The sequence below is a fragment of the Clarias gariepinus genome, chromosome 17, assembly GCF_024256425.1.
Source record: "Clarias gariepinus isolate MV-2021 ecotype Netherlands chromosome 17, CGAR_prim_01v2, whole genome shotgun sequence".
Lineage (NCBI taxonomy): Eukaryota > Metazoa > Chordata > Actinopteri > Siluriformes > Clariidae > Clarias > Clarias gariepinus.
The window spans coordinates 14,059,524-14,074,626 of record NC_071116.1 but is presented as its reverse complement, the minus strand read 5'-3'; the positions used below and the strand labels follow the sequence as shown (position 1 = coordinate 14,074,626).

At 36.8% G+C, this 15,103-nt stretch overlaps 1 protein-coding gene across 1 annotated transcript; it reads left to right on the top strand.

Annotated features, from left to right (window-relative positions):
- The first annotated feature begins 2,637 nt into the window (after nt 1-2,637).
- Nucleotides 2,638-9,979, top strand: lrrc32 (leucine rich repeat containing 32). Its single transcript, XM_053476125.1, has 3 exons — nt 2,638-2,759; nt 4,786-4,861; nt 6,585-9,979. The coding sequence occupies exons 2-3, from the start codon at nt 4,787-4,789 to the stop codon at nt 8,352-8,354; spliced, it is 1,845 nt and encodes a 614-aa protein (XP_053332100.1). The 5' UTR covers nt 2,638-2,759; nt 4,786; the 3' UTR covers nt 8,355-9,979.
- The last annotated feature ends 5,124 nt before the right edge of the window (nt 9,980-15,103 follow it).

Here is a 15,103-nt window from a genome sequence, read left to right as displayed (position 1 = left end):
GAGATAGGCTCCATGCTGCCCCAGCATAAAGAGGTTGAGATGATGAGATGAAACATTGCTTTATTTTTAAAAAGCGAGACAATATTTAGTGCATTTTATTTCTTCAGGAATTACAGACTTGAGTTGTCTCCGTTTGTTTCTGTATGCATTTTGATTTTGCCATTTTCTTACCATCATTTAAGTCTGGACTTTAAACTTAATTCTTTTGACTGTATAAAGCTGCTTTGTAAAAGCGCTATACAAATAAAATTAAATTGAATTGAATTGAATTGACTTTGCCCTTTTAATACACAAGTCTTCTATTTTTTAAGCCCATTCTTTTTGTGATCATCCAGTGCTCTGCTTGTTTTTTTGTTCTGTCAGTTGAATGTTTACCTTAGACACAAATTTCTGGCTGACAGTTACAGGTTTCACCAACAATTTACTTGTATTTGGCTCTGTCCATTTAAAAAAGCGCAAGTCGATAACCATCAAACATTCCTTACAGTTTTTTCAGAATACTGTTCTATCTCTGTTACTAAGTTACATCAGACTTTTTTGCATCCATTCTAGTCGCAGCATGGTATACACGCAAAATACTAAATAAATAAATAAACAGGTCTTGTGCTGTAAAAGGTTCACTGTTATTGCTGGGAAGCAAAACCTCTTTGCTAAAAAAATTTAAAGCTGGCTATCACAAAGGACTGTTAGAGCAATAGGTACATCGCAGTGTGCTGCATAGGGGGCTGCATAGTCCTAGACAAGTCAAAGTGTCTCTATTGTCCCCTGTTCATCACCAAAAGCACCTACAGTACAAGGTCATGTGCATCAGATCATTAAGCAATGGGAAAAGGGAATCAAAAAAATCATCTTGTCTTTTAGATTATGTGGATGGACATGTACATGGCAGGACTAGCTGGGGATGAGATGGTAGCAGAATGCACTATGGGAAGATGGCGGACTGGCAGATGAAGGATGGTCAATGTTCTGCTGGGGAAACCTTGAATCCCGGCATTCATAAGGATGTTACTTTGAAAGCTATAACTTGCATAAATATTTTTGCCAAGTACACTCCTTTATAGGGTGTTTTCTAATGCCAATGTGGCACCTTTCAGCAGGATATTGTGCCATACCACATTGCAACAATTGTTCAGGAATGCTTTGAGGAATATGTACAAATTATTAAGCTGGCCTGGTCAATAATGGTGCTGATGTTTGGTGTGAGTGCTCAAGAAATAAATATATGTAGATTTATTCATTTATTTATTTAATAAATATTCGGAGGACATAAAATAATAATAAAAAATATATTTTATAAAAAATATTTTTATTACTTGAGCCACTTCAAGTGAGCATAAAAATGTTAAAATCTATTTAAATAATGTAAAATACAGCAACAAAAAAGAGTAACATTAAAAAAGCAAATAGAAGTGCTTTCTGAATGCAGCATGTACATAGAGTAAACGATCATTATCTTGGTGGAAATACACTCTGGATGCAGTGCCAGCCAATCTCAGGGCATAAATGTATTAATTTATATATATTTTTTAAATATATATAAAAATACAACTTGGTGCATTCTTAGTCACCTAGTTGTGTTGCTGTAATTTCCTTCTTAATCTGTTGCAATCATTTAACCAAAGTGCTAAATCACAGTACAATAAAATGTTCCTCTTTTTACAAAGGCATGAAAAGTCTGCACAAATAGCCACTAGAGGGAGCTGTTTACTTTTCTGAGGGCAACCCTTACCTGCAGCATAGGCTGTGTCTTGGTTTATAAATGTCCATTAAACCAGTGTTAAAGAATAATAAATACAAGGAAAGAATATAAAATAAATTATTATTAAACAACAACAAATAATAATAATAATAATAATAATTATTATTATTATTATTATTATTATTATTATTATTATCATTTGTTTAATAATGATAATAATGATGATGAAAGGATGATGATGATTTTATGATATTTTATTTTTACAAGCTATACTTAGTCCATACACACATTATGTCATAAAATACCTAAGTAAAGTCAAGGTAACAGACAGGTTACAACATAGGAAAACCAAAAGAAAATACAATTAGTGCTGCCAACCCCTGATGACTGAGTTTCCTAAACAAGGGAAATCCCTGACAGCTGTCTATATTTGGATGCAGGCTGTCCTTCTTATATATACCTGCCCATCACTGTCTGCTCGTGTTCTCTGTTCTTCCAAATGAGATGAGCGACTTTCTTTAAATGGGGGATATTCCACTGAAGAACTGTCTAGGCTGTAAGTACATGTGTTACTTGTCCTTAACTAAAATAATCGTATTTAATTAGGATCTCTCCCATGAGGAGCAGTGAAGCCTACTTTGTACCATTCTTAAAGGAACTCATTCTCAGAGGCCAGCTGCAGTTTTTCACTTTGGAATCTCTCTATCTATCTTTGTGTGTGTGTGTGTGTGTGTGTGTGTGTGTGTGTGTGAGAGAGAGAGAGAGAGAGAGAGAGAGAGAGAGAGCTCCATGATTCCATAAAAGGTAAGGCCAAAGAAGGAAAGTAGCGGCATAACAATAATGCAGGATATTCTCACAGGATGTCTACAAGTGAGAGAGTGAAAGAGAGAGAGAGGGAGAGACAGGGAGAGGGAGGGAAAGAGGGGAGGGCAGAGGAAAGAACAGGGAATGGACCAGCTGCACTGTGTCAGTGCTGAATTGAGAAGCTGCAGGCAGCATGAGCATGTGTGTCACCCTCTTCAAGAGATAGCAGCATATTGTAGGTGCAGTCATTTCTAAGGTAAGGTTGCTGCTGAAGAACGACTTCATTCGTCTCAATGACCATTCTCTCTCTCTCTCTCTCTCTCTCTCTCTCTCTCTCTCTGTGTGTGTGTGCACCATGCTGTGACTAGACTGGATGCAAAAAAATGTGTGATGTGTTGTAACTGAGAATCAGAGATGGAACAGTATTCTGAAAAAACTGTAAAGGATGTTAGATGTTTATTCTCTTATGCCATATGTATCTGGTCATCTGTCTGAAACAGATGTTTAGTGTGTGTAAGTGTGTAAAGCTCTCATACATTTTGAAATGATGATTCCTTCAACTTTAATTCAAGGGGTTTAACCATTCAGGAATTTTAGGCATTTTAATACACATACATTTGGGAGGGGCTCATAAATAATGGAACAAATATAATTACAATGATTCGATGACTGGAACCCATGGAAATAACCAAATGCTGAGATGCTTTGCCAGATCTTTACTGCAGCTGTCTTCACCTGCTACTTATTTATAGGTCTTTCTTATCTTCAGTAATTGAAAAAAGCATGCTTCAATTGGATTAAGATCAGGTAATTGACTTGATCAGTGAAGAGTATCCCATTTTTTTGCCTTGAGGAACTCTTGGGCACTTTTCATTGTATGTTTTCTTGATCATTGTCCATCTGCGATATGAAGCAGCATCAGTCTGAATCTGAGCAGAGCCCGATACACTTCAAGATTCATCCTCATACTTTTATCAGCAGTCATGTCATCAATAAACTACAGTGACCTGGTTCCACTGCCGGCCATAACACTGCCTCCACCATGTTTGACAGATGATGTGGTGTATGTATGCTTTGGATCATGAGCTCTTACGTATCTTCTCCATACTATTCTCTTCAAATCATTCTAAGACAAGTTCATTGTGGTTTCATTAGTCCCAAAAATCTAGCAAAAATCTAATCTGACCTTGCTATTCTTGAGCGTTAACAGAGCGAAACTTGTTTTGAAGCGCCTATATTTACTTTATAAAGCTGTCATTTGGTTGTAGACTTTGACTATGACTAGCCTACCACCAAACCTCCTCTAGTGTGTTCTCGATGTGATTAGCTGTTGAATTTTTCTGCTGCTGGAATTGGCAGTTAATGGTTTATTTTTACGAATGTTCCAAACTGTTTGTGCTATCTCTCTGATGTTTTTTTTTTGTTTTTACAGCCTAATGATGGCCACCTTCACTTGCATAGGCACCTCTTTGGACCTCATGTTGAAAGTTCTAGTGAACTGCTAACAAATGCACAAGCAACGCCCAAAACCAGCTCCAAACCTTTTATCTTCCTGATTTATCATGGAGTAACGAGGGAACAGGCTTATTTATGAGACCCCCAAAATGGGTGTGTGTATGGAAATGACTGTATTTCCTGAATGGTTAACACCACGCTTTTAAAGCTGGAAGACTTAACTTTGGGCACGTCTTGAGAGTTTCATTTTAAATCCAATGTGGTAGTGTAAAGAGGGCGAATGCAAAAAAGAATATTTGTTCCAAGATTTATGGACCTGACTGTATGCTGTCAGCACACCTAATGTCCTAAAGAACTAAAAGGACATGAACTTGTGCCCCTCACTCCCCCCCCCCCCCCCACAGTCCTCCCCCAGCGATGACTAAGTTTTCAGCTTTTGTGTGACACGTGGGTGCTTCCTCTTACGTCAGAAATGTTATGAGAACTGAAACGAAATAATATATTTTTTTTCTGCAGGGTGCTCTTTTGTCATGTCATGTATGTCAGAAAAAATTCCTTTGAAAATGGAATATGTTAAGGGTTAATCTCCATTTCAACATCTATCTGTAATGATTAAGATATGACAATAGCTGACGCAAAAAAAAGACATTACAGTTTGTGGGTGGGTGAGTCCGTAGTATTAAGAGCGATGTATATTACGACAGATGCACACTTCCCTATGAGAATATACTGTACGGTGACTTCACCCTGATAGACCGTCTATTGCTCTGCCTCTGTGATTGTAGGTGTGTGTGTGCTAAAACTGTTCTCTCTCTCTATCCCTATAGCATGATGAGCACCCAGGTGTGGTTCCTCTTCTTCATTGTGAATTTACTCTCACTACAGCTTTCACTCTGCCAAGAGGTAAGGGACATTCTGAGCATCTTGCAAATATGCAAAAAGTGTTATTTAGCCTTTTTTGTAGAAGTAATTACACAACAAGTGTACACTTACAAGTTAAATGAGTTCATTAGTCAAATAAAAAAAATGAATTTAATTAATCGGATTTCCAACTGTTTATAATAATACATTTTAAAAATATATATTTTTAATAAAAATCCTGATCTAAATTAATAAAGGAAACATGCTTATTTTGGTTGTTATGGATCACATGTTTCACTTATGATTATAAGACTACAGCTAATAATTAGTTGTAATATTATATGTGTACAGTTTTAAGTTTGAATTGGTCTTAAATTTTATTTAAATTCAATTATAGACACTGATACGATTTTAAATAATGATTTTTGGTTCTTATATTTGTAGGGAATGGTCGCTTAGTAGTTAGCATTGTTGCTTTGCACCTGTAGGGTTCAGGGTTTGATTCTTGTCTCCAGTGTATGTGCATGGATTTTGCATGCTCTCCCCATGCGTGATCGGTTTCCTCCCACAGTCCAAAGGCATGCTTTGTAGGCTGACATCCAAATGGTTCCAAGTATGATATGATTAGTTTTGTGAGTGGGGTTGGCTCTCCATCCATCCTGCCTTCTGCAAGTTACCAAGTCAGTCAGACTCCAAGTCCTACACAACCCTTGACAAAATAAATGATATGAAAAATTGAACGATTGAATAGTTCTTAGGTCTTGAAAAGTGAGTCAGGTTTTTTTTACCTTGCCTTTTGTCATTTATTTCTTTTGTCAGTAGCTGCTCAGTAGGAACAGTCAGGAAAAAAATGTGCAAAAGTTCATTTTGGATAAACATATTTGTAGATCCATCTTCAGTAGTATTTTGTGTTGGTTCATGGCAGCTACCGGGGAGTTTTGGGGAGTTGAAAGGAAATTGGAGTACACAGAAGAATCCCCCTGAAGACAGGAAAACATACTAACCTTCCTACATCCAGTAAACTGAGCTCAGGGTTAAACCACTGGCACTTCATGTAGACTCGATTCCTTACAGCTCTAGGGTGATCTAGCAAGTGGATTGGATACTGTACCAGTGTCTTTCACCAGTGTTCCTGAGGTACACTCTAATTCCATCCAAACCAGGATAAGAAGTTACTGAAAAAAAAGAGAGACAAACATTTACTGACTTTCTTGGTTTTAGGAAATTACCTTGAGCTATGTGAGAGGACACAAATGTTCCTCAAAGTGTATGACACAGCATAAGATTGATGGGAAGGAAATGTAAGCAAAGATTGTAAAACAACGCCACTTTTTATGTCTACATCATTTTATTGCTCATACATGTTTCAGGATTACAGAGGAGGGATAATTAATTGGTGTCACAGATAGGCCTCCACTTGGAAAATTATTTGTGTCCTTGAATGCCAGAACCAAAGCTATAAATATGTCCAAACGCTTGTGTCAAAAGAAACCTCTTTTGTATGCTTACAGTTATTATAAGTATGCTGATGTGTGAGTGGTTGAAAGATGTTCCTGACAAATGTAGCAATGGAACATCAGAAGTGTGACATGACACGAGAGTAGATAATTTGTGTGCCATTATAGTGGAAATTGCTGATGACAGCTATTGTAACAGCACTATATGACTAAATGATCCAGCAGTTTCTGACGACTCCTTATTAGGAACGTATTACAGAATCTGAAAGTTTGATTGACTCTTTCTTTGTTTTTCTTTATATCTCCAGAGTGAAACTGACTTCAGCAATCCCAGCTTGAACAATATACAGATACATGGCGACCATACACTCAACCTGTCCCGCAAGCTCCTCCACTTGATCCAGTCAGAACTCAAAAACATGACCCATCTGAGCTTTATGGATGCAGTTCTGAAAAAACATGTGTGGCCACTCTCTAATATCCAGAAACTTGACCTGTCTGGAAATGGCCTTTCTACAGACATCTTTGACTACATTCTAAGGGATGCTCCTGCCCTTACCAACCTCTCTGCTAATGAAAATAGCATAACAAAAATAGGCAATGGTACCTTCAGTGGTTCCCCATCACTAAGAAACATTGATTTACACAACAATGTAATTTTAGAGATTGAGGAGGGCACATTTGACTCTCTGCTAAATCTGACTGACCTGGATTTATCAGTTAATTCAATCTCCTGCATTACTGATTTTAACCTGTTCCAGCTAAGATCATTAAATCTAAGCAAAAACAGCATGACCTCCTTCCAGAGCATTGACTCAGGCCAGGAGTTTGAGTTGCTCTACTTGGACCTGAGTGAGAATAAGATGCACTATTTTCCTGTGCTGCCAAGGATGAACAAGATCATCTACTTAGACCTTTCAAGCAACCAGCTGCATAGCCTGAACAGCACAGGTCCAGAAGATGAGCTCCAGTATTTTAATATCATGGAAGGACTGACCATTTCTCCACGTCACAGCAGCAAAACCCACCAGATGATTCCAAATCTTCTGTACTTAGATCTGAGCTATAACCAGCTCAAATCTGTGTCTCCTGATTTCTTCTCCAGCTTGAAGGATCTGGAGACCCTAAACATCAGCAATAACTGTCTGGATAACTTCATGGTGAACAATGAGATTCCTCTAAATGCCCTGAAGACCCTTGACCTGAGTTTCAACAACCTGCAGAACCTGACCTTTGAGGAAAACACACTGCGGGCACTAGAGACAATCTACCTACAGGGCAACTTCCTCAGGATGTTAGACTCTGGACTTTTTCATCTACCTAGCATCACCAATCTGCACCTTCAGTTTAATGAGCTGAGCATCTGTGGTCCACAGCCAAACCAAACCAGTGACTGTATCTCCCTCTTCTCTATTCCCACCCTACGATACCTTTATCTTTCTGCGAACAAACTGACTTCCTTGCCTGCACATGCCTTTCAGGGGAGCCCATTGCTCATCTTGGACCTATCTCTGAATCCTAACATGAAAATCAGTGAAAAGGCCCTCTCAGGCTTAGAGTGGTCCCTGACCCACCTCTACTTGAGAGAAAACCAGCTTGAAATGCTTAACATCAGCCTCCCAGCTCTGCGCAGCTTGAAAGTTCTAGATTTGACCAATAACCAGTTAGATGGTTTATTTCTGGGTAGCCGAGACTCTGCCATAGAAATTCTGAATCTGCAGAACAACAAGATCAAGGTCTTAGACTCGTACACAGTACTGGCACTACAGAAAACTATTACAAATCTCTATCTTGCCTCAAATCCTCTTATGTGTTGTGAAAACATGCATCTGATCAGCTTGGTGCGGCAAGGCCATGTGTCCATTGACAATGCCATGTGTCAATACACAAGGGATGCTGGGTATGGGGAAGTCAACATAAGAGATGTGAAATCTGAACACTGTGTAACTCTGAACAGCAAAGTACTTGTAATTGCCATGATTGCTGTACTAGTTTTAGGACTGATGATTGTTTTGCTGGTGGCTCTAAAGTTGTGCCACTCAAGAAGTCACAGATTCGGCAATGGTTACAAGGCTTAATATTTTAGCAGGAAAACCAGAAGAATCATGTTAATGTCATCAGATACTACAAGGTGAAGCCTTTCATCTGAATGACTTCAACAGTTCCCCTTCATCAGGTAGAATAGCCCAGTTATAAAACTGGGAAACAAGATCAGATCCGAGTAACCATACATGGAAGCAAGGACTGAAGAAAGTGTGATCTGGTATCACATGAGTTCAGCAGAAGGTCCCTCCACAGTGAGGTACTGAAATTATCTATGTGTGATGAAGAAATGGTTAAAATGGTTGTACCAGGTTGAAACACTAGGCATTACATTGAGGCGGGAGCATGATGATCAGCACAAATTAAATATTAAACCATAAATCTCATTTAACAAATAACGATAAACAGTGGAGATATGTACAGTACGGCCATCATTATAGGGTGTAACTTGGATTTGTATACCTAAGATGTCCGTATTTAAAAGTCAGTATTGTCATTTTGAATGGTCACTACATTTCTCAAGGATTGTCTAACTATCTTTTGCACTTTATACACTGATATATGAAAATGAAATCTGTCTGAAATGCAATGTGTAAATATAATAGAACCCATCAAACACTATAAAGGATGTTCCTACTACAGTTTTACATAGAAATATAGAATAAATCGGGGTTTAAAACTAAATATGATCCATGCCATTCATGATTTCATTGACTGGAGTCATTTTAAAGTAACTAGATACACCCTGTATTGGTCTTGTTGCACTAATTACTTTAGTGTACTTCTAAATTTAATACAGCCTTGGGTTGATTTCCCAATAAGCTACAAAACTCCAGCTATGTAAAATGCTCATCTGGTATGATTTAAAGGGCAGGGGCATGGGAATCATGGGACTAGACATGTGAAGACTTGGTCTCTAGTGTGTGTGTGTGTGTGTGTGTGTGTGTGTGTGACATAATTTAACCGAGCCACAGCAGAGGAAGTGTTGCTGTCCGGACACCTGCAGTAAAACTGCAACATGTTTTCACAGCTTTAGGGCTGCTACGGTTACCTTTCCTGTTATTGATTTGGTCTTCACAACTCAAAATCAGAATAAGGTGTTTTAGCCAAAATGTAGTTATTTGCTGAAGGAAAATATCCATTTTATTTCCATTTCCAAAAATCTAAAGGATGTATCATATCCATTCAAGGTGTCTGAGTGTCAGATTTAAGCTAGCATTAGTATTCATTCAGCTTATTTTATTAATAGATTACAGAGTGGAAGCTGTTTAAATTTGCTGTCTATACAAGGACCTGGCATGACTGAAATAGACAGGAGGAAATCCCTATGTGTTCAAATGTGTCATCTCTATGTGTATAAATAGAAGTTCATTTCATCGCTTGTTGACGCTGTAGTGATAAGATATTTCCTCTTATGTATTTCATGGTCACTACCACTTCTTGTTTAACATCCTACGCAATCTGCACCAGCCGAAACTAGCAGTGATCACATACACACCCACGCAATGCTTAGTTCAGTCTGACTCTCCTGTTTAGTTCCACTAAATATTTATGCTTTATGAAGGAATTCTTAAAAAAAAAGTATATGACTAATGTAAATAAGCAAATGTATATTTATGAATATCCATATTTTGTTAAATAAATGATCTGTCCTTTATAAGTGTGTCTTATTGTTTTACTATTTAAACGTATTCAATGAACTGTCTAGGAAAAATTTAATATCACAAAATGAATTGTTGTTCAAAGAGCAGAATATTTTCTGGGCCTGTGTGTTTGTACATGCACTTAAATGTATAAGGGATGGAATTAGCTGGTGTGACGTGTGTTTGTATTAACATAATGCTGGCTGGCAGAAAGACGGCAGGACAATATCCATCAGGCTTCTCCAAACAGGAAGCAGCTTGAGAGGAAAATGGTCAGCACATATAAATAGAGTCATGTTCACGCCCGGTTCTGTTACGTGCCATCGGCCTGACCCCGAATGCCAGTGGAGCTTAAGACTAAATATATTATAATTATTATTATTATTATTATTATTATTATTATTATTATTATTTACAATTACCAAAACAACATTATATTTACATTTTATTTCAATAAAAATCAGTTAGTGCCAATTTCAAGGAAACAAACAACAATATGAACTCAAAACTTCTGATGACATCACTACTCAAAATTTCCAAAATTAATCTGTAATAGTTATTATGTAAGAATCTCACTGCCAAAAACAAGAAAAATCTAATTGGCATGAAATAATTATGTTGTTTGACATAATTGCTGTTTGTTTTTTTTAAGTAATGTTCTGAAAAAATTATTACCAGCTGAAAACTAATTAAAATTAGAGGTAAATCCAGGCTAATGTGCCGACTCGCAGGCTGTTACACAATCTACTGGTTATGCATTCTTTTCTAAATATCAGATATTATAACATCTTTGTAACTTTCAATCAGTCTCTAAAACAAAGTGTACTGAAGCAAAGATTAAAGCTTAGATGTTCATTTAGCCTTCCCATTTTTTTCCTGGCTAGTGTTGCATCCGATACACAGCACAACTTGCGAAAACAGGATAAAAAGGCAGCTGCATATAGCACCTTTGACAATGAACATTGTTACGAAGCAGCTTTACAGAAATTTCATATATATATATATATATATATATATATATATATTTATTTATTTATTTATTTATTTATTTTTACATTATCAGTTTATTCTATGGAAAACATGAGGAAGAGAAACCTGAGGAACCAGACACAAAAGGGAACCCACCCTCATCGGATATCATTGCCACAAATAAATCCATTATATAACTGTGAGTGCTATAATTGTTTATTGATAATTAGTAAGTGACAAAACTGCTCATTGACGTCAGGATCACTGGTAAGTCAAGAGTTTAATTTGTGTCTCAACAGAAAGAGAGAGAGAGAGAGAAAGAGAGAGAGAGAGAGAGAGAGTTCTCACTGTCATGCTCACAGTCACATACTGGTTAGGTTCAGTGTATATTTAGTGCAGAGTTCAAGCAGGGACTAGATATGACAGCATAACTAAAAGGGAAAACCAGAAGAAAACACAGACATGAGAGTGTCCTGGGACATAAGGCAGCCAGCCACTTTCCCATCAGTAAATCTGACTGAACTCATGGTAGTGTGGGAATACAGCATCCATACATACCAGTTCACCATAACACTCTATGCCCATGAGTCCTCCAGATCTGCACCTTTACTTAAGAAAAAAACTACTCACAAAAGGCTTGACTTAATATTAATACATTTTCCACCTAAACTTTAGCACTGAGAATGTTTGAGTCCCAACCTCTAATTGAGAAGATATTCTAAGAAAAATCTGCTATAGTCTTCCTTATACAATGTACCAACAAACAGCCTGTACCTTTATATCGAACACCAACAGTTAACTCAGGTACTGTGGCATGAGACTCTTCATTGTTTTATAGGTCAATAGATGTATTTTAAAATCAATGTGAAATTCCACTGGAAGCAAATAAGATAAGCGTGATGTGCTCGTATCTTCTAGTTCTAGTGAGGACTCTGACTGCTACATTTGCAACAAAAGCATGAACTTTCTTGCATCATAAAGTAATATATTTCTTTTCTTAGCCATGCTTCTGAGATGAAAGACTGTTTAAATCAGTCTTTTACTGCCTCACATGCTGAAACGGAAAGGCCATCTAGAGTTATTATGTAATATTCAGAAGTCTAAATACTAGCTGCACATGTTTCTAGTAACAATACTTCTATCCTGTCAAAATTAAGTAAAATAAAGTTAATAAGAATGTTTTTCTTCAGACTTTGCTGAAACATAAAGCTGTGTGTCATCAGCATAACAGTGGAAACTTATATAGAGAGGAAATATCAGTGTGCCTAAAATAGAGCCTTGCAGAACACCAAATATTATTTCTTCTACAAACTGATAAAGATCAGTCAAATAAGACCTGAAACGCGTGAGGGCCATTCCCTTAACTCCCACAGTATTTTCTAATCAAGAAACATAGATTGTCAATGATTTCAAAAGCTGCACTAAGGTCAAAGCAAAACACAAACAAGAAGACATAACCCTGATCAGAGGCCAGGAGAAGAAAATATACCACTTCAAACAGCACTGTTTCGGTGGTATAATAAGGCCTAAATCCTGACTGATATATTTCATAAAAGTTATTCCTATGTAGGTATGAGCATAACTTTTGTGCTACAATGTTTTCTAGGGTGTAGATTCTTATTGATTCTACAAGTTTTAACCTATAGATAATATCTATTTAAAAAAAAAAACATTGACATGGAATTCGGTAGATAAATTGATTATTTTAATTAGGAAATTATTGAAATGAGTTTGGTATCTTAAAAAGGGGGAAAAACATTCTAATCTCTATGATTGGATAAAGTTATATTGTGATCTACATAATTCTCTCTCACAGAATAAAAAAGAAACTTTTAATTGTTTGCCTAATTAAAAAAAATATGAAATCATCGCTGCTTAATTTTATTGGTGTGCATGTTTCTGTGGTTGTCTTATTCTTTTATTATTATTATTATTATTATTATTATTACATATTAATCTAGGATAATTTTTGTTATCTTCTCTAATGGGTTACCTTGATCTTGCAATGCTATGTACCTTTTTATTTTATGTTTTCCTTTCATTTTAGTGGTGTGTTTTAAATTGTGTGCACGATTATTATACAAGGTTTTTAAGTAGAAACTACATTATCTATATGGTATACGGTGTATATGGTGAAACATTGACTCTAAGCATTCTGTTCCCTAATCACAGAGTAATTACGGTAACAACAAGAAAAACAACAGTTAGTTGTAATTTTAAGACACAGAGGTCAGCCTTTCTGTAATAGTTCTTGCAGTTCGCAAAATCCGTCAAGCACCATAATGAAACTGGCTCTCATGAAGACCATCCCAGGAGGGCGAGACCAAAACCTACCTCTGCTGCAGACCACAAAAATTACCAATTAACAGCACTTAGATTAGAGGTGTTATGAAGTCTTTACAAAGCATAAGTAGCAAACACATCTCAATATCAACTGTTCAAAGGAGAGTAATGCATTTTTTGGACGCCTTTAGCATTCCTTTACAATGTAGAAAGAAATAAAAATCAGAAACCATCATGGAGTCGGAAAATATATATATATTATTATTATTATTTTTTTTATTCAAAAAGAGTTAAAGGTACATGTAATTAAATATAAAAATGTGCAATAAGAGAATGTGCTTTACAGATACAGATGTTGGTACTTGTAAGTTACCAAATGTGGTTTTTCCCAGTTAATGGTTAAGACACAAGTGTTACTCCCATCCTGAAGAAGCCCATTCAAAATCCATCAGACATTAACTACTCACCACTTTATTTTGAAAGTGGTGCATTCCTTGCTGCTAGAACTGTCATCTGTCCTTATCCTCCTCGACAACAGCGTTTGCCACATCTTTTTCTTTTATCTGTGGCACTGGTTTGTTTCCCACTTCAGGTCAGTCAAATAAAGTGATATATAGGGGATTTAAATCTGCTCCATAAAAACTCTTCACTGGTGTCCCACAAGACTTCGTACTTGTTCCTTTTCTGTTCTCTATCTATGCTCAATCTCTTTGTGAAGTCATTTTCTCACATGGGTTTTCATACAACTGTTAAGTGGATGGCACTCAAGTTATTCTCTCCTTCTCTCCTCCCTCAGACACTTATGTTTTCACTTAGATCTCTGTATGTCTGGTAGACATCTCATCATGGATGGCAGTTCACCAGATGAAACTTAATCGCAGAAAAAAACGGAATGCTGTTCATTCCAGGCAAGTCAGGGTCTTATAATATCCCTAGACACCTTTATGATTTCGCCTTTGTTCATTGCACACCACCTTTAGGGTAATCATGGACAATCAGCTATTCTTTTCTGCCCACATTGCTAATCAGATATGCTCATGTCGATTTAATTTTTTATAACATCAGAATAATTTGTAAATTTTTCTCCACACGGGCCCATCAGCTGCTTGGTCAGTACCTTCTCATTTTCCTGACTGGACTATTGCAACTCACTTCAGGTAGGTCTGACTCCTTAAGGCTTTTGACCCTTGCAGAGTATCCAGAATGCACAACTTATCAATCTTCTTAAATTCTTCCACACCACAATATTACTTTGCTCCCGCCATATGCTTCCTGTAGCTGTCCACATCATTTTTAAAACACTGATAATTGATTCCCTTAAAGCACTTATCATGTCGTGTATTGCAACCTGCTTCCTCCACTCCTCTGGTACTGCTCATCTGGCCCCACCATATCTTAGGGTACAAGAAAGGCATGTATCAAGGCTCTTCTGTTCTGGCATGTAGGTGGTGAAATTAACTTTTTCAAGAGCCGAAGAGCAGAGCCACTGACAAACATTAAACAACTTCTAAAAATATACCTTTTTCAAAAGTATTTGCAGAACCCAAAAATAAAAGCAGAGTTTTAGACTGATGACACTGTCAGTAAAGAATTGTGTTTGTATCTGCAAAATGGCATACATGTAAATTATCAAGTTCATCCCATTTCTGTTACCCCAACATTCATGGTTTATAGGGATACATTGCTTAATGCGCCCCACATGTCCTATAAAGTTAGGTGATTTGGATAGTGTGTGAACACCATATTATAAACTCAACAAAGATATGTTGGGTACTGCAGTGTGACGTTCAAATCAATACTTCTCTTTTTTTATTCTTGTTATTACTAGCACTGGTTTTGCTGCATTTATGAGCCATGAGGCATTTACGATGATATTTCCAAAAGAAAAT

Bases quoted from the DNA above. Each gene is read 5' to 3' on its own strand.
- lrrc32 (XM_053476125.1), top strand. From the start codon at position 4,787: ATGATGAGCACCCAGGTGTGGTTCCTCTTCTTCATTGTGAATTTACTC. The intron at 4,862-6,584 runs GTAAGGGACATT...TTATATCTCCAG, and splicing joins AGCTTTCACTCTGCCAAGAG to AGTGAAACTGACTTCAGCAA.